At 34.1% G+C, this 26,795-nt stretch overlaps 1 protein-coding gene across 2 annotated transcripts in view; it reads left to right on the top strand.

Annotated features, from left to right (window-relative positions):
• Positions 1-26,795, top strand: part of LOC136033808 (phosphatidylinositol 4,5-bisphosphate 5-phosphatase A-like) — a 105,637-nt gene that overhangs the window by 40,916 nt on the left and 37,926 nt on the right. For both annotated transcript variants that reach the window (XM_065714721.1, XM_065714722.1), the window contains exons 8-9: positions 760-903; positions 6,184-6,363. In XM_065714721.1, coding sequence (XP_065570793.1) covers positions 760-903; positions 6,184-6,363 — 324 coding nt within the window. The remainder of the gene's footprint in view (positions 1-759; positions 904-6,183; positions 6,364-26,795) is intronic.

Consider the following 26,795-nt stretch of genomic DNA (forward strand, 5'->3'; position numbering starts at 1 on the left):
TGCTTTTTAAAGGAATGCCCAAAACAACCCCGAAAAAGAATAAAAATTCGATGTTAAAATCGAAACTAAACCCTAACCTTACTTTAAGGCAAACGGTCTCTCCACCTAAGTACATTATAAAACACTACTACTACTAACAAGTCACCGCAGCACCAAGCCGCCTCAGGCCAACACAGCTATGCCTCCATCCCAATCTATTCAAAGCCTCCCTCTTTACACCCTCCAAGGAAGTTCCTATTTCCTTTAAATCTTTATCACATCCTCCCACCCCAGACTAGGACGACCTGCTCTCCGTTTAGCCCTAGACGGTTATAAAACACCATAATAGTTAATTACATAATTATTAGATTACGCGACACATTCAATTCGAAATTTGTTTAATGCATAATATTTAATACACAGTTTGATATTTAATACAGAATATGTGATTTTTAGCATTTGATTACCACTTTATTGTTTAATATTCGATTTAATAATTAATAGACAATCCAATGCATATTTAAACACACAAGTTATATAATTACATTGAATCCACAGCATCATTATTATAGCACAACGAATGTAAAATAAATGTTATCTGCAGAAAAGTAGCTTACATTCTGTCTGACGCCGCTTTAGGTACATTTAGTTTGATTATATTTTTAGGTTTGGGCGACAAGCTTGCTACTTGTCCCTTTAAAAACACCCAGCAACTGAAACGTCGATTCAACGCCCCATGCGCCAGCAATGGCTCGGGATCTTTATCCTTTATATTTTTAGGTACCGCACTATGATGAAAAGTCCAAAGCGACTGCAATGTTCAAAATTATAGACGGTTGGCAATTGGATCGTCCAGGAGAAGCTGTTGTTACTATATCTAAAGATTTCCCCAAGTCTGCTTGGGACTGGATTGGGCTTTATCGCGTTAGTATTTTCCGTTATTAACTTACTATTCTATTATTCATTTTTACTTTTTCACAGTTTTACTTTTCTTACTATTTTACTTGTTCTACTATTTATCGCTCTTATTATTCTCTTTATGTTATAGCAAAGTAGTCCAACTTTGCTCTATCAAATGCTTTTTCTTACTAATTCCGTCTCAGAGTATATTTGAGTCATAATGGCACAGTCGACACTTTAGGTTCTATTTTGCCGTAATGGTCCGATATATATCACTAAAGATATTTTTGCTCTGCCTACCCTTATAAATAAAGTGAAAATAACTTTTAATCCAGACAGTAAAAAAAAAACGTAAAATGCCCGAATGTTTCAATTTTAGACCTGAAAGCCCTTTGTCAACGGATTAAACTAGAATTAACGGCTAAAATACACTTGAAAATAATAAGAAGGGATGAGCGTGCGGTAAACCAAAAAAAAAAGAAAAACAAATGAAGAACTCGCGTCTAAAATCTATTGTAGAGTTTCAAACAAATTCCTAATGGTCAAACAATTTTCTAGACTAATTATAATTAAAATTAGATAAAAATCTAATAACAGTTAAGATTCGTAATTATTACAGTCAAATTTGAGAATGGAAAATCATACATTTATCAATAAAAAATATAAAAGGAAAGAAAAGAAAAAATATACAAATAAAAGAGTTGATACCAGAAAATAACATAAAAGGTGTCGAAAGAAGTTCTTGTCTGAAAAGCTACAGTGTTTTTTTAAAGAAAATTCTATGTGATGACTCAAATTCTTTATGATTACATAATATTGTAAACAACTCCGATCAAACTGAAGCTAATGAAATTGATTTTTGAATTTTTAGTGTTCAATAGCCTTTTGCAATTACTGAATTGCTTTCAAAAGCACTTATTGAAAGGCTATTGCCAATAATTATTTGCATATTGCGCTTCAAAACTCAATAAGATGCAATTCGTCCTTTAAGCCAACAATATTTACGGTTAGTCTCAAAGACTATCAGTTTTCAGGATTTCTATATTATGTTTGTATGAAATCCATTTTATTGCTCAAACCCTGTCTAATGGAGCACAATGATTATGCTTATTCAATAAGTTATTGTATTTAATTGCAGTGTTGAGCGCAGAGAACATCTGGGGATTTGACACTCTAACAAAATGAATTTATCTTTTTTTATAAACATTTTGCGCATAACCTGTCCGTGGTCAACAATTAAAGATAATCAAATTAAGAGTAACTTAAGATCAGATGTTTTTGTAGATCTGAGTTGTGAAAATTTTTTCGTTTGTTGCTGTGTGATATCTTGACTTCTCAGTCTAGCATAATAATTGTCAAATGATATTCCTTCATATTTTCCTTTACTAAGTAATTCCTGAGTTTTCTGGGATCCACTTTCCGAATTTTCAGCGTCTTAATATTATTATCATAAGGAGACCATGGCGTGATTTCTAATTGTACCATCGTAAGTGGGATTTAATCACAATCTCCCTCATCCCAATATGCCAGAAGTTCCAACCAGGAATTAGCAGTTTTCGAGAAAAAAAGTGAGAATTGATTGGTTGAGTGATAAACGGATTGTGCATTGAGTGGTTGTCAAAATGTAAGATTAACCAATCAAAAAATTGTGTCCATTCAACTTAATTTTTTTTTTACATGTATTTACAGCACGAGGAGTCAATAAATTCTCACTTATTTTATTTAGAAATAATCGGAAAAAAATATATTTTCTTGTGTTGTATTTATTCAGATATATAATTATTACACTTTTAATTAAAAACGTAAAGTAAGTTCTACAATTCTACAATAACAATCACAAAATAGTCATATGTTAATTGGAAGGATGTGTTTGATGAATTGACAGCAAATTATCAATATTAGGGTTCAATTTGGTTAAAAATAACCGCTGATCTCTCCGTTCTGTGATATTCAATCTGCTCCTTCTCTCCGTCAAAAGGTTTGCAGCGACACTAAAACTCTTTTCGACAAGACATGGCGAGGGAAACGCTATCAAAAGCTTTCTTGCAATTACCCACAGTCCAGGATATTTTTCGGGTAGTTCTGCCTGCAACCAAAATGTTTGATATACTCTTTTAAATTTCACCTTCAGCTCCTCGCTAGTGCTAAGCTTGAGTAGCTCCTCTTGTAATATAATATGGCCCAGTTCTGTTTCATCAGATGGATTTATGATCCATGGTGGTATTTCCATCGTCAGAATATCTTCAAATCTGATTTTGAAGTCATCATGCAGGGCAATTAAATATTGAACTTATGTCTGAATATCCTCATCAAGGCATTCTACCTGTGAAAAGTATAAAAATTGGGAAAATTTCCGCTGACTAATATTTTGCTTCTTATTTTTCAATTTTCCAAGAAAAGCTGAAATTACACCCTTTGCTTTTATTAAATTGAGACTGTCTCCCTGTAATTGTAAGTTTATGTCATAAAATTTTTGAACAAATCTGTCAAATACGCGATGTCTGCTTTTGAATTGATCAGGTTTTCTCTTAAATCTGGATCTTTACTTTCCAGAAACTCTAATACTGATTCAAAAATTGAGCAAAATCTTGTTAAACATGCACCCTTCGATAACCAGTGTACTTCAGTATGGAAGAGCAATCGTTGAAATACTTTATCATTTTCATCGCACAATTGTGCAAATAAATGCGTATTCAATGCATTGCTTCTCATTTTGTTAACTGCATTAATCACAAATTGAAGCGATTGGTGCAATTTCTCACTCAAATTTTTCGCTACTAGATGTTATCCGTGAATACTTCATCATTTTCATCGCACAATTGTGCAAATAAATACGTATTCAGTGCATTGCTTCTCATTTTGGTAACTGCATTAATCACAAATTGAAGTGATTGGTGCAATTTTTCACTCAAATTTTCGCTACTAGATGCTATCCGTGGATGACACAGTGAATTGCAGCCACCTCTGGTATAATTTTTAAAGATTACTTATTAACCCACGATATCGCCCGACCATGCCAGGAGCTCCATCCGTTGCAATCAAAATAAGGTTTATGAATGGAATCGATTTTTCCTTAAAAAAATTATTCGGGACGATAAATATTGATTCACCTTTAGTTTCCGTTTTTAACGTTTTCGTTCCGTCTTTAACGTCTTCGCTAATAGTAACTCTTCATGAATTTCTTGGTCCATAACAAATCAAACATATGCCAATAATAATGCTTAATTACCGGGTAAGATCGACTCGTCCAGTTAAATAGAAAATGAGTTGTTTGCAGATAATTACATAGAAAACTTTCAATTTCAGAGCTCATTTCATCAATACGTCTTTTTACAGTGTTGTTATTCAAAGGGATTCTTTTGAGTATGTCGAATGGAGATTTGTGCAGAACATTTTTTAAAACCTCTTCAACAGCGGGTAAAATTAACTGTTCCCCAATGGTGTGCGGTTTTCTAGATTTCGCTATAAGTAATGAGATATTGTAAGATGCTTACAAGACATTATCGTTTCTTTTAGACATTGAATCAAACATACTGTGCAGAGTGGGTCTCTTTTCATTTTTTCCCTTCAATTTTTATAAATATTCCAAAATCTTCATTTATTTTGTTAGGATGACACCTTCTTAGATGATCTTCGAGCTTGATGGTTTCATAGAGTCAATGCTCTACAATTTGTTGCATAAAAGGTATATGGGCAACCGCTCGTCTGCTTTTGATGGTAGAAAACCAAATTTTAAGTAATCAACACTGTATTGTCGACATTTCTGTCAATATTTCTTCTTGGATTCAGCTATGTTTTGTATCAGTTATCTACCTATACATTAAAAAAACAATGTTCTAGTAAATTTATGGCGGTCTTACTTATCAGGATATTGCTACTTGAACAGAAAGGAAGCAATGAAATTAATAAATTAATTATTGTAATGAAATAAACGAAGAACCGTCAGCAACTGATTCTTTATCTTAAAAGCAATAAAAATTACTTTGTTTTTTTTTCTTGCACAAACTAAGGAACTAAGTCTGGTTTTTTGCTGATTTTTCATATACACCTTTTGTTATCTTTAGATTTACGAATTAGAAGCAGCTTGTGTTAGATCCTATTTTGTTAAAAGGGGAGCTTCCCGAAAATCCATTTTATAAACTACTGTTGGACGGTAAGCTCAAACTTAATATGATACACGCGTCTGGAATCACGGTCAGAAAGGAACTTGCTTTACTATCGTAAAAACAAGCTAAATGCTTTTCTTTCTTTTTTTTGTATTGCAAAAAAAGTGTTATCTTTTTATGTGAGTTTGAAACGTACAATTTGGAGTTCGCAAAACTTGGGTAAGGCGTTTCTTTCTGGATGGTTAAATTTGAGTTCTTGGATTCCGTTGAATATTTTCTTTGTTTATTTACAGGTAAGATACTGCTAAGCTTCAACTGTACAAAGAAGTAATATTTTAAAGAGACCTGGATAGTTTAGATAAATATTAAAAGAACCAATGCTTAGTATCTGAATCATTGGATAAAAAATAGAAGAAACTGAGTTTCAAAGTTGGCTGAAAAGGGCTAAAATCAGAATGCCTGAAGAACTAATCCACCCATTTTGTATCTGTCTGGCAAAAATACCTATATTTGGCGTCTTTGGAATTTCTGCTAAATTGTGTTGCTAAATGGAACAAATGCTGTGCGGGGAAATAACAAGATCTCAAAATTTTTTTTTATTTTGGAGATAGAGTTTATTAGTAGAAAAACCTAAAGTGATGCTGTATCAAATTTTAGATCTTGAATCTTGTTATGTTTCCACGGAAATTAAGTGCCTCTAAGAATTCTTCCGTCATCTTAAAGATGTGCTGCTACCAATATGCCTCCCCCCTCCAGGCTGAATTAAAGTTTGCCATTTCCATTAGTTGCTGCGGTACTATCAATTAAACATGTTCTTCTGCCTTTGAAGTTACGCAGGATTGCTTCTTAGGTGACACTGAAAAAAAAAATACTGTAGATTATTAAAACGGTATTTAATCTGCTATACTTATTCAAGCTTAAAGGTAGTTTTCAAGCGGCAACTGTAATTTCCAAGGTGAGCTGGAACAAAATTTTCAATATGTTGAATAAACAGACTAGCTCGAGATATTGTTTAACCCCATAAAAAGCATGGTTGGACTTCATTGGGAATTCTTTGTCTTTTTTTTAATTTGAAATTCAACATTCTCCTATAGTTTTCATCAGCTCCTGTCAATTTTCATTTAATCTTTTTTTTGTATTTTTTTTCTTCTTTTGTACACTACCTCCGTCGTAAAATTCAGACTTTTTTTTATTCTAGGAGAATTTTACCTCTTTGGATGAATATTTGACGTACGTTTGGTCTCCAATAGAGCCATTTGCCGATAGCCAGTATTTAATAAGTATCCCAACAGATAGCTTAAGTATACCAGGTCGATTTGTGCTGATCTACATGAGTCACGCTGGTTCATGTGCTAAAGGAATTAGTGATGTTTTTGAGGTAAAACGGGGTTCTATAACTTATCGGCTTTTGGAGCTGCACCGTTTTGGGAGATAATTTCCCTATCAGCTTTCTTTTTTTTATTTCAATATATTAATAACTTATTTATGATATGTTGCTATGTGCTGGATCATGCTTCAAAGCAGTTAGAAAAGGCTCCTATTGTTCTCTATCTCACTCGCTTGCTGAACTGCTTTGATTTGAACGATAAATTCTCTTCTTTTTTTTAAAATCGCCAATGAATAATTTAAAGACAATTTTTTTGGCTGGATTATGTATTCAGAGATCTGCGAAGATATTGAGATAAGATAGGTTCTGAGACGTTTCTGTTTCCTTAAGCGTATCGTTTTGGCATTTAATTGCCCTGACAATTATGGTCAGAACCCAAGGAAATTTTGTACCTTATTTGCATAATTTACGTCACATTCCCCCCTTGCATAGCTGATTAACGCTGCGTTGACAAAGGCGATGCTGAGGCAATCTGACTGCCTATATGCAATTAGCTCACGCATCCAAAGAGTGAAATCATCGGCATTTCAATGCTTTCCCCTGAGAATTGTTTTTGCCTTTGAATGATTAAACAAAAAAGCTGGTTTTTTCAATTTAATTTATAATCGCTCTCAAACAATACCGAGAAATCTGGCTCTTTTCCATGAAAAATTCCTTCCCCCACGGAAAAATTCCACCGTGGAAAGCTTTTTTTACGTAAAAATACCCCTCCCTTTGGGGAAACTCCTCCCCCAAGATAATTCCTTTCTAGCTGAAAATTCCACCCAGAAACTTTCTTGTGGACGATTTCAGGGGAAAAATGTTTCTTGTGCATCTTCTTTCAAAAATACTTTAATTTCTGATTGTTTTGAAAAATAATGACGGTAATCCGCTCCGTGAAAATTTTCCCAACAAAAATCCAGTAAAAGGGAATTTTCCAGCAAAGTTTTTTTTTGGGGGGGGGGAAGGGGCCACAAAAGAAACTTTTAAAAACGCTTAAAAAATGTGAAATGGATATCTAATCCCTTATCATTTCTGGGTATATTTCTGGTCCACGTTGTTATTATGAAAGTAAAGAACAACATTAAACCCCAAAATGAGCAGAATTTATTCTAAACAGGAAGGGGGTTTTCCCTTTCTTATCCACACCTCTACCGCAAGGTCAAAGAAACTTCGGAGTGTGCTCATTAGATCAGAAACTGAGAGTTCTAGTCCTTTTTTTGAAGTCCAAAGAGATTGGAGACCAACCAGCTACGTGGGGGCGATATTTGCTGGGGGGGGGGGGGTTATTTTCCGTGTTTATTCCGGGGGCGGGGCTATTTTCTGGGGGGAGTAAACGCCGGCCACTGAAGAAGGACAAGGAAAGATAATAAAGACTGCTAATTTCTTTAGATAAGTCAAATGAGGCTTGCTCAATACCAATAAAAGCCAGAAAAGAACGGAAACGTCGCACAATAAGAAAAAAGAAGTTGCAATTAATCTAGTGAAGAAGGGAAGGGAAAGTCAGAATTACTCGTCAATAAAACTAAAAGAAATTAAAATTTAACCTGCATTAGGCTGAGCTCTTATTACCTGGATGGGGTTGGAGTAGCTTAAATGCATTTGATTTGCTTTTTTGTGCGGGAGGAGGAGGGGGGTCAATTGTTTCTGGTTTTCTTTTTTTAATATTGTTTATAGTTTTCTTGTCTCTTCTTGCACTGTTCTCGTTGTACCATTCTTACGGTTTCGTATTACTTTAGTTTTCATTCTTTTGTTGTACTAGTATAAATGAATAAACAAATCTTAAAACGAGTTTAGCTAAAATTGAATATGTAATCAAGCTTTAAACGAACAAATTTTTTTTTTTGTATTGTAGCATAAATGGAACCAAAAACGAACTGAAACTAATAATCAATCATAGCAAACAAACATACAACATGTACTAAATAAATAAACCTTAAAACAAATAAAGCTTTAATTAAATATGCGAATGAAGATTGAAACCAACAAAAATCAATTTAAAGAAGAGTATGGGTACTGCCTCCTACCCTAACCGTAAAAATCTAAAACCTACTGCGTCATTGGCGTTGTACTGAAAATGGCGCTTTATTACAAACATTTTCTTACGTACTTATTTTAACATTGAAAATAAAGAGTAAAATTACAGTAAAATCAAATTTTGAACTGATTGGCCTTTCAGCAGTTGACATCATTATATATCAAATGTTTAATTTAAGCTTATTTCGTCCCAAGAACGTTCACGACTAGTTTAGTTTCACTAAAAACAAGTTTCACCTAACATAATCTAAAGCCTACTTCGCCATTGGCGCTTCACTGAAAGCGAATTATGTTACAAATATTCTCTTTTCCAGTTATTACAGCATTGAAATGAAAATACATATTACACTATTTAAATCTTACTTATTCAATTTTATTTTTTATAAAAGAATTTTTCTTTATCAATTTTGTTTATTCAATTAGAATTAAACCTTTAGCCTCCTTATAGTATGTTAAAAGCTAAATGCATATTAAATGCGTTTAATACCTTGTAGCAATTAAATGTTTCTCCTTGTGCTATTAAAATATGATATTCAGATGCCTACTGGTACAGAAAATTAGCCCACTATGCCACTGGTTGTGTGGGTGGTTCTAGCAGACAAAAATCAATGAAATCAGGTTCCAATCCGGGTTTTTAGCCTGTTGATAAAATCTCTTTTTATTCCATGAATAATTCATATGTCATGGCAGAAGATTACTCTTCTTTCTTTTTTTAAAACTTGCCAATGAAAAATTTCAACACCTTTTATTTTATTTTTATTTTTTTGTTTTCCGCTTGGTTATGTATTCTGAAATCAGTGAAGATAAGGATATAAAATAGAGGCGTGTAAGACTTGGAAGAGGCTAAAGAGGTGTGTTTAATAGTTGTGTTAGACGTTTCTGTTTACTGAACTGAATCATTTTGGTATTTAGATACACTGTCCCCCTTTCTTCTTCTTTTTTAATCCATGGATTTTCATATGTCATATAAACATGCTCTTTAACTCATATGGAACTGCGCACTATTTGGAAAATATTCACTATTTTCTAATCTTCAGCTTCTTTTTTAGTTGCTTTTGCAAATAATAATTCAGACTCAAAAGCTATATTTCTGCAACCAAACCGAAGATTGTCCTTTTTGGCCAACCGTCTGGGGCTACACGGAAAGCAGGTCGTCCTTGTCTGGGTTGGGAGGATGTCATAAATAAAGATTTAAAGGAAATGGGAACTTCCCGGGAGGGTGTAAAGAGGGAGGCTTTAAATAGATTAGGTTGGAGGAGGAGCGTGCGTAGCTGTGTTGGCCTCAGGCGGCTTGGTGCTGCAGTGAGTTATTAGTAGTAGTAGTAGTAAATTTATTAATTATACAAGTACATTTATTTAATTCATACAACTAAAAGACGAGACCAAACAATATTGGAAACTAGTAAAAGATGAAACTTTGAAACTTTAACATTAAATTACACGTTTTTTCATGATTAACAAGGAGTTGAAAATTACTAGTGCCAACGATAGTGCCGCATTACCCAGCAGAACTGGGTAGTAAAACACGTAATGCTAGATAATACTAATCTGTATAGTGTTATTCAGGATTCTGTCTTGTTATTCATAACTCATCGACAGAATTCTGTAACGCGACAGCTATGTTTATCGATTTGTGTCTTCTGAACTATTACACGCAAGTATAAGTTTGCTAACTTCTACACCTAGATAGTTTTCTATGGAAATAGAATGTGTAAATTTCTGAATCTTTTTATAAGAGAGTTCAACTTAAGTTTTGTTTTAATGAGGCAGATTCTTCGATATTGGAAACTTTTCCATTGATGATAAAATAGTTGGGGCTAGGTTAAAATCCGACTACGAGGAACTAGATAGGCTAAATAAAAAAAAAATATATATATATATAAAATTACTTATTGTATTTTTTGACAAAGATTTATTTTTTTATGTTGCCTTATGTAAAGCAAGAGAAAAAAAAGATACAAAAGTAGATGCAGCTTGTATAGTTAATAGCGAAAGAGCCTGTCGGATGATAGACATTAAGCAGGAAAAAAACTTATCGTCCTGTAAATTTCGAAGTTTCCAACGGAAACTTCGGAAAAAAAAATAGTTTAAAATAACTTAAAGGACTAAAAAAAAACCAGCTGCACTCTGATCGTAATGATTTTCAAAATATACAAAGAAGATGATCAATCCAAATGCATAGGTTAAATATACAGTTGAGGTAGTTCTGTCCAGTTTAGGACATAACAAGTTGTGTCCTACCTCTGAATTGCTTTCAGTTCGGTTCTGGACTGGCTTACTTTTTAATAGTGCTTTTTTTCTTTAGATATTCTCTTCTCTTTAAGAGTGCTTCTTTTTTCTTTAGATATTTCCAGTTCTTTCTCTTTTTACTTCTTTTTTTTGTATTAATTTTTCTTTTTTGTGCTGAGGACGCCTTGTTTTATTTTGTTTAGTTGTCAGAGTTTGTCAACTCGGCTTTAGAACTTTTAATTTGTGTTGCTTAACTTTTTCTTAAACTAACACAAGCAAAACAAAAGGAAGGGGTTCGAAATGTTGTAATGCTAGATGATTGGATATGTGGTCACATTTATAGTTACTCGTATTTTCGTAGGATATAATTAAATCTTAATCTTTTTCGTTTATCGAGTCAGAAATCTCATAGTAAGCTAAACACAATTGTATTTATTCTGATGATGAAATGTTAAAACACGAGTTATTAACAATGTTAGTAAAGAACATGAATACAATTAAAACATAAAAGGGATTTTTTTTTTCACGATCGAAGTTACTAATCCATTCCTGTTCCATCTTCCTTCTATTTTTATTCCTATGTCTCTTGTATTCCAATCTCTAGTCCTATTTTAAAGGCTGTGCATTCTGTCTCGTTTTTTTTGTTGTTGTCTATTTCTGTGTTAGTCTGTTTTTGTGTTGGTTTTTTGTGTTTGTTTGTGCTTATATGTCTCAGAGTTTGTATTTATTAAAGAACCTGTTGTATTATCTTGATCTTGTGTTTTGACTCGTAGGGATTTAGACTGCTTAAATTGCAGAGTATTTTTATGTAGCCTACCATCATATTTTCCCTTTAAACGTTAACTGTCTAAGTATTCTTAAAGTATACTTTGAATGAAACGAAAATCGAAGTAATTTTAATAAGTTTTAGTTCTATGAAGTTGCAAATCCAGGGTATATAATCTACTTCTTAGAATGTCCACCTCTCAGTTCCTTTCGCTTCATTTTAATTTAAATTCCGCTTTTCTCCTTGCATAGCTTTCAGACGGTGACAAAATTGGAATTAAATTGCATAGGATATTTCTAATCTAATTTTAGTAATTGGCGAGAAAAAATACACATAATTTAGTGAAGTTTTTCACTGGAAGGGAAAGATTTCTGCCTTTGAAATATGCAAAAAAAAGTAACCGGAATCAGCAAAAACAACACTAATTATTCATAAATGGCGATAATTTCGTATGATAAGAAATGAAAATAAGCCTTTCTGGGAAACAGTAGCATATCCAGAAAATTGTTTGTCTCTTGTAAGGAAGCTGGGGAAGAGAAGGCTATTTAAACTTTAAACAAAATGAAATGCGAATTTTGGTGTTTTTTGACTACAGAATACTGTTTGTAACACTAACTGTTAAGATGTGTGGCTTATGTGTGATTTTGTGCAATCCCCATTTATTAATATCTAGCAGAAAATTAATGTTGTTATACTTTTTTGGTTATTGTAGGTACTATCACCGTACGCTTCGTCCAAGGCGTCTCATCTTGGAGCTTCCAATCAAATAATTAATATTGCCCGTCATTTTGATTTATAGTACTTTAATCTGTGATTTTTCGTTTTATGATGCTCACTTTTTACGTCAATATTCTCTCTTATTTTTCTACGAACTGGTAAAAATATATAATTATCTAAAAATGCGAATAAGTCTGTAGTATTATTATTATTAATTTATTACCCGTCAAAAACGGAAAAGACGGAGTATATAAAAGAAAAAGAAAGAAAAGCACAAAAATTTAAGTACACTTCCACTACAAATTATAAAATAACACTAGTCCAGGGGTGGTTGGCTCTTAAAACGTTGGTACTGAATTTTGAGATTTTTCTCTCTATGGCCATGGAAGGGTTGGTGACCTTATATTTCCTGGAGATGTCGCCATTGCTGTGCCACAAAGGGAGACGCAGGAGAAACTTATCATATCTGTAAAATGCGCTGCAAATGGCTTTCTTTTCGGTAGCTGTGAATATTTTCCAGAAGGGAACCAGAGCAAGCAGATGGGGGGTAGTAAAAGCATTGTAATTATGATGCTATTGGTGGTAAAATGAACGTAATCACAAATAATTTATTTTCATCGTAAATGAAAATAAAACAGGCAAGACACATCCATAAGGGAAAGAGGTTTTGGGTCTTTATTCTGCCAAAAAAAAAAAAACTTACAAAAGAAAAGCTAAGTAAGCCACACCAATAAATAGAGAGACAAATCCTTGGTTTGACTTTGACACCCTACAATATAGGCACAATTAAGCAGAATATTATATGAATTATAATTACTAATAACCCTAGACTATCTGTAATCTGTTCTTCACTGAGTAAACCCCTCGCCCGCTCCCACACTTACACACACACACACGTAAAAGTTTTGCGTGTACACTGTGAAATCTCCATGATGCCGTCAGTAATAATCCTAATTTCAGACGAACGTGTAGAATCAGGGTCTGTGAGTACAAATGTGACTCAACTAGGGCTTCAAAAATACACCATGTAAGGTGCAACTAGAACTCAGAAAATGGACAGTTTCATGGATCTGAATTTTGCAATCCTGGATACTCCACATGGATACAGACAATCCTGGATACAGAATCCAGACAAGGAAAGAAATTTAAGATAAGATTAGCTGAAAGGAAGCTTCAGGGGCCAATTTACAAGTCTTGATAGTGATGTTTAGTGGTAAAACAATATCCCTGATCTAAGGGTCCTTGGCTTTTTTTATTTGGGACAATTTCAAGTACAAATTGTCCGTAAGTAATATGATAAACATTGCTGGAATCAGGAAAGTCGCCACGGTGAGAATCATAGTGATTCCTCAATGGTCGTGTAAAACTGTATGCAATACTTAGACATAGCTACACTAAGGTAATCTTCAACATCCGCTGTTACATGAAGAAGAAAACCCATGAGATTTTCAAATTTCAATATAACGATCAAAATACATCTAGTTAAATTATAAAAGAAACTATTCTATAGTAGCTTCAAATTAGGAAACGTACTACTCAAAAACCATAGCCCTTTTTAGGAGGGGGACAACACACCATACTACAATTTCTTGGTGTGTGAGCTCAAGGGGCGATGAAGTCAAATAATCGCAGCTGATGCATTTAAGCTGGTGTAATCGGACGCTTCTTTCTAAAGTGAATTATTTCACCTTTTTTAATTAACTACATAAACACTAGTATCTTTCTTCCTTTCTGAACTTTTATTAGATTTTTACCTGTGAACGTAGTCTCAACCGGATTAGGCATTTTTTCTGAAAGTTTGGGATTCTTATAGAGGGTAATAGTTTTATTTAACAGTGTTAGCAGACACGAAAATTAATAAGCGTCCATTAATAGTTGTAGACAATGTAAACTCTGTTAGATAGTCGAATTCAAATCAAATTAACTTATTTGTGAAAGCTCTATCTTAAAAAAAAATAAGAAAGAAATGGTGCGCCTTAATTCTGATTTGTATAGTTTTCAAAAAGAAACTTTTACTTGGTCGAATTCTGTCTCTTTGCCTTTCTATAAATTTGAAATTACTCAGTAATTTTTGTAAATGTGAAAGGCGAATTAAATTCCAAGGCAGAAATAAGAGAGAATGTTTACAGAAGTATACTTTGTTCCGTCTTGAACGGTAAGACTATTAAATTTTAATATTAGCTGCCATGTTTATAATTGAAGTTGTGATGTGACTAAAATAGTTGTGCTCTTTATATTGGCGAATGTTATTCTTTAATTATATGTTTGAGATATTTGTCTGTTGTTTGCTTTTCGCAGTTGTTTTTTTTTTTTTTTTTTTTTTTTTTAAGACAACGCTTATTTGAGTATTCTCTGAGACGAAACCAGTTGCAAGACTTTTAAAAAGGGGAAAACAGCAAGCTTCCACTCAGATAATTTGGGAAAGACCTTCCCAAGGCTGCTTTTTCTCTTTTTGTGCGAGGGTGGTTCTTTTGACTTTTCGTTTTTTATTTGCTACGTTTTTTTAGTTTGGAGCTTCGGTTTTTTAACCTTCGTTTTCATGGTGTTTCTTCTGGTTCCTTTTTAATACGCTTGATTCGTTTTAAATTTCTCTTTCTTCCATGATTTTTCTCTTGGTTTTTTCTGCTTCATGCAGATTTTTATTTTTGTTTTTTCTATTGTATATATATATATATATATATATATATATATATATATATATATATATATATATATATATATATATATATATATATATATATGTATATATATATATATATATATATTATGTATATGAAACATGCCTCATGCACTCCTCTGTTGTTCAAATTTCTATATACAGCAAGAAAAATTATGTCCCTTGCTTGAAAATTTTAACCATTTTGTTTGATTGATTAAATATAGAATTCAATATCTATTTATTCACAATTTGATTCTTACATAAAATCAAATCGATTTTTAAGTTTTAGATGCGTTTAATTGCTTTACAATATCATAAAAGTTAAATCACTATTGAATTGCCAGTCTCTCTTAATTTAATCCGGGTGAGTTGGAAGATATATTTAAGCACTTTTTTTCTTTTTTCGCCAAAAGTTCTATTTTTAATAAAAAAAAAATATCCGAAACCTTTTTATTTATTAAATATTTTCACAAGCGTCTTTTTTACATAACTGCTTATTAATATTTGTTTTTTGCAACTGGCTACTACTTAAGCTTTTCACGGCATATATTTTCATTGTTTAGTTCTTTACTGTGCCAAATTCATTCTATTTTATAGAGTTATAATACTCTACAGAGGTTATTTTTATCAGATGTTACGGTTACTTTTCCCTCTTACGTTGGGGCCTTTTAGTTTTAGTACTTGTAGTTAGTACTTATGTGTTCAGTCGGATTATCGATGATTTTTGCTTTGCTCATTTTTTTTTCCGAGTGGCTGCTTTGTTGTTCTTTTGGTTTGAAAATTTGTGACTTAACATCAAGTACATTGAGTATGTCAGCGGTGTCACAATTTGCTGTGTATGGAAGTAAATTCATGCTCACGTGGCCTTTTTTTTGGATTTCAAGCCCAATGTTAAACCCAGTTCAAAGCAAGAAAATAAAACGTCTAATTTTCTCTTATTTGATAAAATAGAGTGGACTGCCTTTTTGATTTACAAAGTCAACCTGCCTGTCCGGTTTGCTCTTATTTTATTGTACCAACAATCATTTGTTTAAAAGATAGATAAGGAAGGGAAAGGGCTGGTAGAGGGGAGAAATAGGCCTAGAAACAATGCTTCCTTTGACTTCAAATTCAAGGGGATAACTAGGAATGATCTATGTGGGGGAGGTATATTATTATGATGTATGAATAGAGGCTTTCTGAAAATAAAAATATTTTGATATCTAAGGAATACGATGTTCTATTAGTAGGAACCTAAAACTAAAGAACGTAAAAGGGTGGGGGGGGGGCTAACTTCCAGATTATGTAACTATGCCTAAGTTAAAATACATCTTAACCCTTTTCAATTTAGAATGAAACAAGCTAACCTTAAGCTTTCTTTATTTTTATATAAAATCAACTCTGCCAGTACCAAACAGATTGTAGCTTTAAATTTGGTATGCACATATGTATCTAAATAAGGAATATATCTGACTTTTTGTTCCTCGTCTACGGTGTCATGTTTTTTCTTTCTTTTTTTAGTAGGATTCTATTATTTAGGGAAGTTTTAATAAATTTGAAGTCTTATGCACTATTTTTGTAGTATATGAAGCTTATTTGGGGTTATCGTTAGCACAAGAAATACATCACTAGGCAACAGGAGGTCACTAGGCACAATTTGCACATTTGATAAAAATCATTAAAACAAGCAATTAAATGGCGGGTCTCTATTTACCTTTCTTCGTCCATCCCACTGATCCTGATTTTCGGCTTTTCGAAAAATTGTTGGGTTTCGAAACTGTGATTTTTTTTTTTTTTTTTTTTTTTTTTTTTTTTTTTTTTTTTTTTTTTTTTGAAGGATTTCAGTTCAGTGCCACTACTTTAAGTTTTGAACCTCTAAAGAATTAAATAATAAAAAAAATTTCGACTGAAAGTAAGGAGCAACATTAAAACGAACAGAAATTATTCCATGTATATAGATAATTTCGAAGACCACACTGCCTTTCCATGACGATAAATAAAAGTTCAAATAGGGATAAATCCTTTTAATAGACAGTGATAAATTTCACAAAAAAATATCAGATATTTCGGTCAGATATGCAGTAACAGTCATTAGTAGTAATACACCATTACTACTGATGACGGTCACTGCATATGTGACCGTCTCTCAAAAATACTGCATATTTTTTTTATTTTTTTAGTATTTATCGCTGTCTATTAAAAGGATTTATCACTAGTTGAACTTTTATTTATCTTTATTCCATAGGTTAGGGGGCTGCCCCCTCCTCTACCCTCGCTCTTTACGCTACAGTCCTAAAGTTCTTTAAAAATATCTCTCGTTCAAATCCAACGGCCATTGTGTTTGAGCAATCTTCCTTAAAGGAGTGTGACAAAAAGTCAAAGTGTGACAAGCGTAAAAAACGGAGGCTGAGAAAATGGCAGTCCCATCATTTACAGAACAATTTTTGTTCGTTTTAAGTTTTAATGTGGCTCCTTACTTTCAGTTGAAAAAATAGTTTTTATTATTTTGTTTCTGATCCTTTTTCAAATCATGTTAGGAAATCCCTCTCCCCCGGTGTGAAATTTCCTCTGGAAAATTCCACCCGCAGAATTTCCTCCTAATGGAAAATTCTCCCCGAGGAGTATCCCCCCCCCACAGAAAAGACACCCCCAAAAGTGTCTGCATATCTCTGGATAACAAATACTGTATGTAAACAATGAGCAAATTGTACAACTTACAGCCCTTTCCCCGGGGGCCGTGGAAGGTCATGTCATTCCCAGAGGCATAGTTATTGGACCTTTCAACTATGTTGAATCAAATAGCTGTTCCAAAATTTCGATTGTATGTCTTCCAGATAAAAGGGCGTTGGAGGGGGGCTAGTTGCCCTCTAATCTTTTTGGTCATTTAAAAAGGCGCTACAGCTTTTGATTTCTATTTGAATGAGTCCTCTCCCGATCCAGGACCATTAGTTCGATGTTATCATCCCTGGAAAAAAAATAGACGAACACATATCCGTGACCTTTCTTATGGCAAAAACTATAAAATTCCACATTTTTGTAGACAGAAGCTTGAAACCTCTGCAGTAGGTTTCTCTCGTGTGCTGAATTCTCTGCTGTCTGGTGTACTTTTCTCTGGTGTACTTTCGTGTAAAATGACTTTTTTGGAATGTTTCCCCTTTGTTTTTGGAAAACCAAGTAAATTTTCTCAAGCCCTTAGCTTTTAACAGGTCATTGAACTAATTAAATTTTATATATTTTGAATCAGCATAAAAAGCTAATCCTGTTAATGTATCAATTCTTGTCAAAATTCGGTTACTATTTGACCGAGCCACTCTTTACTTAGAGTTCGCCGCCAAAAACTGCTTCTACACAAGTAACTACATGATGATAAATTAATAGGAAGAAAAAATAAATTGCTCAAACTTAGAATAGTTGATTGGGGGGGGGGGGTAATAATCCCATTTGTCTGACATTCAAATTACTTTTTATTAACATTAGTCCTTAAAAAAGGACAAAATTCTCCTGAGCCATTGCTGGCGCGTAGGTCGTCGAATCGACGTCTCGGTTGCCGGGTCTTTTTTACAGGGACAAGTAGCAAGCGTGTTGCCCACCCATGCTGCGGCGGGGATCGAACCCCGAGCCCCGTATTGGCAAGCAGAGCATCAATCCACTGTGCTACAGCAAAGTTAGCACAAGACCCTGCTTGAATATATGTAATTTGTAACTTCCTTTTATACGAATTAGAAAGTGTAATATTTACCTGATCATATGTTCTAGGTTTTCTTTATGTATAGTATAAGTTAAAAAAATAAGTGTAAAACCAATTCTTTAGCAGTTCGAAGGCTGAAACGGAAATTCAAATCGTAAATTGTGGAGCGTAAAAAAAAACCGTAATCAAACAGTTCGTGGTAAAGAACTGTAGTAAGGAGCGACCCGGCTCAATAGTAACCGAAACTCTAAAAAATTGAATTTTGATACCAGTAGCTACATAAAAAAAATCGCATTTTAATGCTAATTTTAAATATATAACTTTCATCAAGATTAGTCTTACCTATCAAAAGTTACGAGCCTGAGAAAATTTGCCTCATTTTAGCAAATAGGAGAAAACATCCCCTAAAAGTCATACAATCTTAATGAAAATCACACCGTCAAATTCAGCGTATCAGAGAACCTTATTGTAGAAGTTTCAAGCTCCTATCTACAAAAATGTGGAATTTCGCATTTTTTGCCAGAAGACAAATCACGGATACGTGTTTATTTGTTTTTGGTTTTTTGTTTTTTTTTCAGGGGTGATCGTATCGACCCATTGATCCTAGAATATCGCGAGAGGGATCATTCGAACGGAAATTAAAAGTTCTAGTGCCCTTTTTAAGTGACCAAAAAAATTGGAGGGCACCTAAGCCCCCTCCCACGCTCAAGTTTTAACAAAGTCACCGGATCAAAATTCTGAGATAGCCATTTTATTCAACATAGTCGAAAAACCTAATAACTATGTCTTTGGGGACGACTTACTCCCCCGCAGTCCCCGTGGGAGGGGTAGCAAGTTACAAACTTTGACCTGTGTTTACATATAGTAATGGTTACTGGGAAGTTTACGGACGTTTTCAGGGGGATTTTTTTGGTTTGGGAGGGAGATTTGATGTGGTGGGGGGGGGGTTACGTGGGAGGATCTTTCCATGGAAAAACTTCTCATGGGGGAAGAGACTTTCAATGAAGGGGGCGCAGGATTTTTTAGCATTATTTAAAAAAAAATAAAAAAATAAATATGAAAAGTTTTTTTTCTACTGAAAGTGAGGAGCAGCATTAAAACTTAAAACGAGCAGAAATTATTGCGCATATGAGGGGTTTACCTCCTCGTAATACCTCGCTCTTTACGCTAAAGTGTTTTTGGTAATTTCAACTATTTATTCTACGGCCTTTGTGATTCAAGGGTAATTCTTAAGGAGTTGGGACAGAATTTAAGCTTTAGTGTAAAGAACGAGGTATCGACGAGGGGTGAACTCCCTCATAAACGCAATAAAAACATACGTATATAGAAGTTCGTTACGTAAGTTAATTCGTAAATTACGTCTATTTTATACTAATGGAAATGTTCGTAAAAAAATTAAAAGTTCTAGTTGCCTTTTTAACTAATTAAAAAAATTGGAGGGCAACTAGGCTTCCTCCCTCTCCTTTTTTCTCAAAATCTTCCGATTAAAACTATGAGAAAGCCATTTAGCCAAAAAAAAATAATAATATGCAAATTTCGTTTTAATTATTTATGTGCAGAGAGCCAAGATCAAAACATGCATTAATTAAAAAACATCCAGAAATTAAATAAAAAAACAAGTTTTTTAAATGAAAGTAAGGGTCGACATTATAACTTAAAACGAGCAGAAATTACTCCGTGTATGAAAGGGGCTTTTCCTCCTCAACGCCCCGCTCTTTTCGCTAAAGTTTTTTTTACTGTTTTAAAAAGTAGAGTTGAGAGAAAGTGTCAAACTTCAGCGTAAAGAGCGGGGTGTTGAGGAGGAAAAGCCCCCTTCATATCCGGAGTAATTTCTGCTCGTTTTAAGTTATAATATCGCTCCTTACTTTCATTTAAAAAAACTTGTTTTTTTTATTTAATTGGTTGTAGAGATGTGAATAAAAAATCAACATACATAATCATTAATGTGAGAAAATAGCTTTAAACTCCCATAAAAAATGATTATAGCCAGGAGTGCTATAAACGAAAGGGGGGCTTTGGACCTGCTCTGTAAGATGTCGTAGTTTTACAGCAAATTTGCAGTAATTTTTGTTTTGCTCCTTTGTTTTTCCTTTTTTAACCGTGCTTTAAATTATCTGTACTAAATTAAGCTGTCATGCAATTTTGCATGATTCAACGTTTCTCTATTGTTTAGAAGGATCCCCTTTCCTCCTCCAGCAAAACGTTTTTATCACTTGCCTGTCCGTTGATGCCGTGAAAATATTAGCTCTAAATTTGCTTGAAGCATTTCAATTTTTGTTTTGCTGCAAGATACTTTATATTTGTCAATTAAAATGTATGATTTACCCAGTGTCGTATATGAAATTTCCAAATTATGCTTAATGAAGCGTTAAGGCTGTTTTCTTAGTGTCTTCTTTGTTGTGCTGTGCCTTCGAAGTTTTCTGGTGTTGATTGGTAGCAAAACGTTAGTTGCCTTCTTGAAAATGTTTCTTTTTTAGGACTTGGCATGTCAATAATTGAGCTATGTCAATATTCTTTTTAATATTCTATCTTTTAATGAAAAGAGAACCAAAGGCAGCTAAAATTTTGAACGGGGGTGTCTCAAATGGAGCGCTTTCTCACTTGGGATATTGCCCTGTGGTTTTCCAATGTCTCTAATGGTGAAGTCTGGCTTCCATGTGTGCGCCTGTTACGTTTACCTATGAGCTGTAGATAATAGTTCTATTTGTAAAATTGCTGAATAGAATATAATGTACTTAATGAAAATCTTTTGTTCTATTTGAAAAAAGGTATGATTTGACCAGAGCTTTCAGGTTGTTCTTCTTCGAGGAGGTTTTCAGGATTAACTGGAATCAATTCTTCTGTCTCATCTATTATTTCTTCTAGCGGCGAGCAAGAACTTTCAAGGTCACAGAAACCATAATCTGAAATTCAAATAAATTTACTTAGTCACTAAATCCGGGAAGATTCTTAGCCATTTATATATGGTTAATATGTATTTTATGAAGTTTTATTAAAAAAAGAAGCTTTTCGTGATTAACACGTCAAAGCTGGAGCTTTTAAAAGTAATTTTTAAGTATTTATTTAAGTTTTTGGACTGTTAACTTTTTGGCCAAGATTCTAGCTTATGCTATATGGATGTAAATGCGTATGTCTATCCTGCCAATATAATTTATTTTGGCACTAGATACAGGGAGATGGGAGCGTCTTTTTGTTGTAGCTGTAAAAAGAATATCTGTACTACCTGCATGGCTAGCATGTTTAGTCGTATTTTTCTGGTCAGAGGAAGATTTGATCTAATTTTAATTCTAACTTTGAATACGGAGTGGCAATTAAATTCAATTAAACTCTACGGTACTCTGAATTCTTCCGATTTTTGGTAGAATTATTTCCCCTAAGAAAAAGAAGGACTTGTTTTCTTTGATAGTCTAAATATGTAACTATTTTATATTGAAGATTTCAAATTTAACCACCTATTGCAAACCTCTGTTTAGGCCTACTCCCCCCCCACAAGGGCAATAAAAGTTAGAATAAGACTTAGTCGTTTGATTGCATGTCGAAATCAAGGAAAATGTACTACTATCATTTTAACAAATTTTATTTACCCTTCAAGTTGAAGAGTTTTGAATGGAGTGATTAAGGGCTGAAGGATTTTGAGCAGAGCATTTGGAAGAAGGTCCCCAATTTTCAAATGTTTTGAGGTGCTTTATTACCCCCCCCCCCCCTCCATAAAAACTTTTTGATCACCAATTATTTATTTGGCAGACAAACTGAAGAATAAGTCAGATGTGAAACCAAAAACATTAAAAGTTAACCGTCCTTCGCTCAGGAGAACCAGGATGAATATGTTATGGTTTTCCAGTTATAATCATATTTAAAATGCCGTACAATCATATACAGCATAATTATATTGCTAGAGACCTAGCATGCTTATTTAGCATTTAAAAAAAAAAAAAATAAATATGTAGGTCTCCCATTTTTCCAAGCCTCCTATAGTCTGCAAGTAAAGGTGTTTTTTTCGGGAAAGGTGGATTGGCTGTTAATTTCCGATTCGCCGATCTTCAGATGTCAGTATGCTTAGACATCCCGATAATTTCTTTGGGCACACATTTCGTGTTTGGAAGACAATCGACCAAAAATATTTGGCGTGAGACCAACAATAGCAGGTGTTACTGCCGCGCTCTCAGGAGAAGTAGGTGGAATATGTCACAGTTTTCTGGTCATAACAAAATATTAAGACAATATTATTGTATTTCTAAAGACCTGGTTTGTTTCTGTAGCATTCACTGGTGCCCATAATGTCAGTTTTATAATCCCGAATCGTCGAACCAATTCACGGTATCTTAGGTTTTTCATCTAATTTTAACGTATGGTGCTTGAAACTTGGGCAACTGGCTAGAAAACTCATGACAATTCCTTTGAAACGGTCTTACGTGATTATTTATGAATGATTTATTCATCTCAGTGTATTTATCCAAAAAATAAAAAGGAAATTAAAATACAAAAATCTTTTATAAGAAAAAAAACAGAAAAAAACTTCGTGCTTTGTAAATGACAAGGTTTCTGGAGGGCATAAAGAAACTGATGATATTGACGTTTCGATGTCAAATTTTTTCGTCCTTGGTCCTTTCGATGGATCTTTAATTCCTTCACGACAATTTTTTCTTTTTTCCTGCTTAGGTATATTTAAAGAGTTAAATTAACACTGCTGTTCTTAAAATTGACGAATCGAGACAACAAAACGATTTATAAACTAAAAAAGAAAGCATACCTAAAGTTACAAGTCCATCATACAAGCAACATCCCCCGTCACAGTCTCTGTCATCAGAACATTTGTCAGGTGTTGGGAGACAATAAATTGTAGCCTATAATACGAAGGAATTTTACCAGTTGAAATTCTCAAAATTTTATTTAACAACATTATACAAGATAGGTTTGTACTTTTAAGAACCTGAAAATCAATCTTCTGAAAATTAGAAGAGAGTAATGTACGGAAACTGATATAAGGGAAATAAAGATACAAGGCGTAAGCATTTTCCCACTAGACTCTCAGGCTTACTCTGATCGCGGAAGAAGAACAATTTTCTTTGCGAAAGTTTTGACCAGTTTCTGTGGCAGTTTTACCGTTCGAAAATTGTGGATACTATAACAGATTGTTTTCCACAATTACTTTTTCCAGGTCTATCAATAATGTCCAGTGTGTCCATAATGTATTTCCCGGTTCTATCATTGCTTTCCATATCTATTAAAAGTTAGTTTGAAGGAGCTAAGAAATGGCTTTGCTAGAATATCCCCTATGGGCGGGATTCAAAAATAGATCTGTAGAGTTCGACAACCCTAGAATGCCACTTATGCCAAACAATGTTATTTTGAAGGAATATTTGTGTTTCTTTTTCTTGTGTGCAGGATACATAGCCTATTATATTACACCTTAGAACAAAGAAGAGGTGTATTATATTACACCTATTTTATTACACCTTAGAACAAAGAAGAGCAATAGACTAACTATGTGGACAATCGTTTACATCCTGTCCATGAGAAATTTGCAGTGCAGTTTTTACTCCCAATTGGAGTCTAGTACTCGGAGCACCAGTTCTGCACGCTCCGGACAAAGACATCCTTCTCAAATGGTCTGTTCTATATGTTTGTTTTAAGTGGGAATCAGAGCAAGCTATAGTGCGCGAGTATTCTGTCGCTCTTGCACCTAAAGATCGTATCTAAAATTTTCATAATCTGGAAAAGCTAGCTAAAAACCGGTACCAAGCTGGTTTTAAAGGGAGGACTACTTTTACTTCTGCTGTTACTACTGCTGTCACTACTGCTACTACTAAAGCTAAAGGTACTAAATGTGAAAGCTTTAGGGAATGTCAGAATAAATCAAAACACACTATGGGCATGCAGGTTGCCCAAAGGACGTATCAGATATATCTTAGGAACTACTTAGGGTACTAAGTTAAAACTTGTGGGGTATATTAATGGGGATATTGAAAAAAAGTGCTATTTGCATACTAGTACTAGTGCTAATACTACTTAGACTACACTCTGCCCAGACTATAATCAAATACATTATGTATGGTATACATACATTATGACATAATACATACAAAACATAATATATTATGTGCCTGTATGTTATAAAAAAAGTGTATCACCAATATATCAGGAACGGCTTAGAGTATCAAGATGAAACTTTCAGGGTATGTTGAGTGTGTTGTTGAGCTAAAAAAAAGACCTCATACGCATACTATTACTACGATTGCTATTAAACTGAGGCTAATGGTGTTAAGGTGAAACTTCGAAGAATGTTTAGGGGGACCTCGAACTAAATCAACATTCGTTATGTGCATGCAGGGTATTAAAAGGGTATATAAGCAGTAATTTAGGAATAAAATAGAGCATTCAGCTTAAAATTTCAGGGCATGCTGAGAGGTATGTAGAACTAAACAGAAGGCACCATGCGCATGCTACCACTATTGTCACTACTACTGCTACGACGACTACTACTACCGGGGCTAACGGTATTGAGTCGAAACTTTCAGAGAATGTTTAGGGGGATCTTTGAGTATATAAAAACATACTATACGCATGCAGATTGCTAAAAGGGCCTATAAGCAATTTCTCAGGAACAAAATTAGACCATTAAGTTGAAACCTTCCAGCCATGTTGAGGGAGATGTTGGACTAACGAAAAGACAGAAGCATACTGCTGCTACTACTACTTCTGCCACTACAACTACTACGACTACTATTCCAACTGAAGCTGAGGGTATTAAGGTGAAACTTTCAGTGTTTGTTTAGGAAGATTTTGAACTAAATCAAAACCAACTTTGTGCAGGTGGGTTTTCAAAAAGGTTTAACAGCAACATCCCAGGAACCTGCTAGGGTAAAGTTGAAACTTTCAGGGGATCTTGCACTAACCCAAAGGCACTATTATGGATACTGCAACTACTATGACTACTACTACTATCACTGATGATGAAGGGAATCAGGTGAAACTTTTAGAAAGTGTCTAGGGGTATGTTGGACAAAATCGAATCACGCAGGTCTAACAGCTGTATCCCAAGAATAGCTTAGAGTATTAAGTTAAAAATTTTAGCCCATATTGACCTTGGAGTTGAGTCAACCAAAAGGTACCATATGGGTACTACTACTGATGCTGCTACTATTGCTTCTACTTCTAAGACTAAGGGTATTAGGGAGAAATTTTCAAGAAATGTTGAGGGGGATGTTGAATTAAATTGAATCGCGCTTTGTGTATGCAGGCTGTCAAAAGCGAATATCTGCAATATCTCAAGAACAGTTTAGAGTAGTCTTTTCCAAACTGGGTGGCGCGTCTCCCTAGTGAGGCACGGATTAATTTAAAGGAGGGCGCGAACTTTAGCCAGGATTGACAAAAAAAGCAAATGAAATTAAGACTACGCAGTGGCGCAAAATATCTTAACCCCTTCGCGATGCTGCCAAATACTCTATTCAGGGACGATCAGTTAGAAGATTTTTGCAATCAATTAATTTCTAGATTCTCAGATACGTCCTACAAAATTCACCTTACAAGTAGATATTTTCGACGTGTTGAAGATAATAATATAAATGAAGATACTTTTTCTTGCACGCACATTCCTGGCAAAGACACGTCAAGTGCAAATTTTAATGTAACAAACAATTTTTTTTCAAACAGTTCGTGGTAACGAACTGTAGTAAGGAGCGACCCGGCTCAATAGTAACTGAAACTCTAAAAACCGGAATTTTTTATAACAATAGTTACATCAAAAGTTACGAAACGTTACGAGCCTGAGAAAATTTGCCTTATTTTAGAAAATAGGGGAAAACACCCCTTAAAAGTCATATTATCTTAACGAAAATCACACCATCAGATTCAGTGTATCAGAAAACCCTACAGTAGAATTTTCAAGCTCCTATCTACAAAAATGTGGAATTTTACAATTTTTGCCATAAGACAGATCACGAATGCGTGTTTATTTGTTTTGTTTTTTTTTTTCAGGGGTGATCGTATCGACCCAGTGGTCCTAGAATGTCCTGTTAGGGCTCATTCTAACGGAAATGAAAAGTTACAGTGCCCTTTCTAAGTCACCAAAAAAATTGGAGGGCACCTAGGCCCCCTCTCACGCTCATTTTTTCCCAAAGTCACCGGATCGAAATTCTGAGATAGCCATTTTATTCAACATAGTCGAAAAAACTAATAACTTTGTCTTTGGGGACGACTTACTCCCCCACAGTTCCCATGGGAGGGGCTGCAAGTTACAAACTTTGACCAGTGTTTAGACATAGTAATGATTATTGGGAAGTGTACAGACGCTTTCAGGGGGATGTTTTTGGTTGGGGGATGGGTTTAGGGGAGGGAGTTATACGGGGGAACTTTCCATGGAGGACTTT

This window comes from Artemia franciscana, chromosome 12 (assembly GCF_032884065.1).
Source record: "Artemia franciscana chromosome 12, ASM3288406v1, whole genome shotgun sequence".
NCBI lineage: Eukaryota > Metazoa > Arthropoda > Branchiopoda > Anostraca > Artemiidae > Artemia > Artemia franciscana.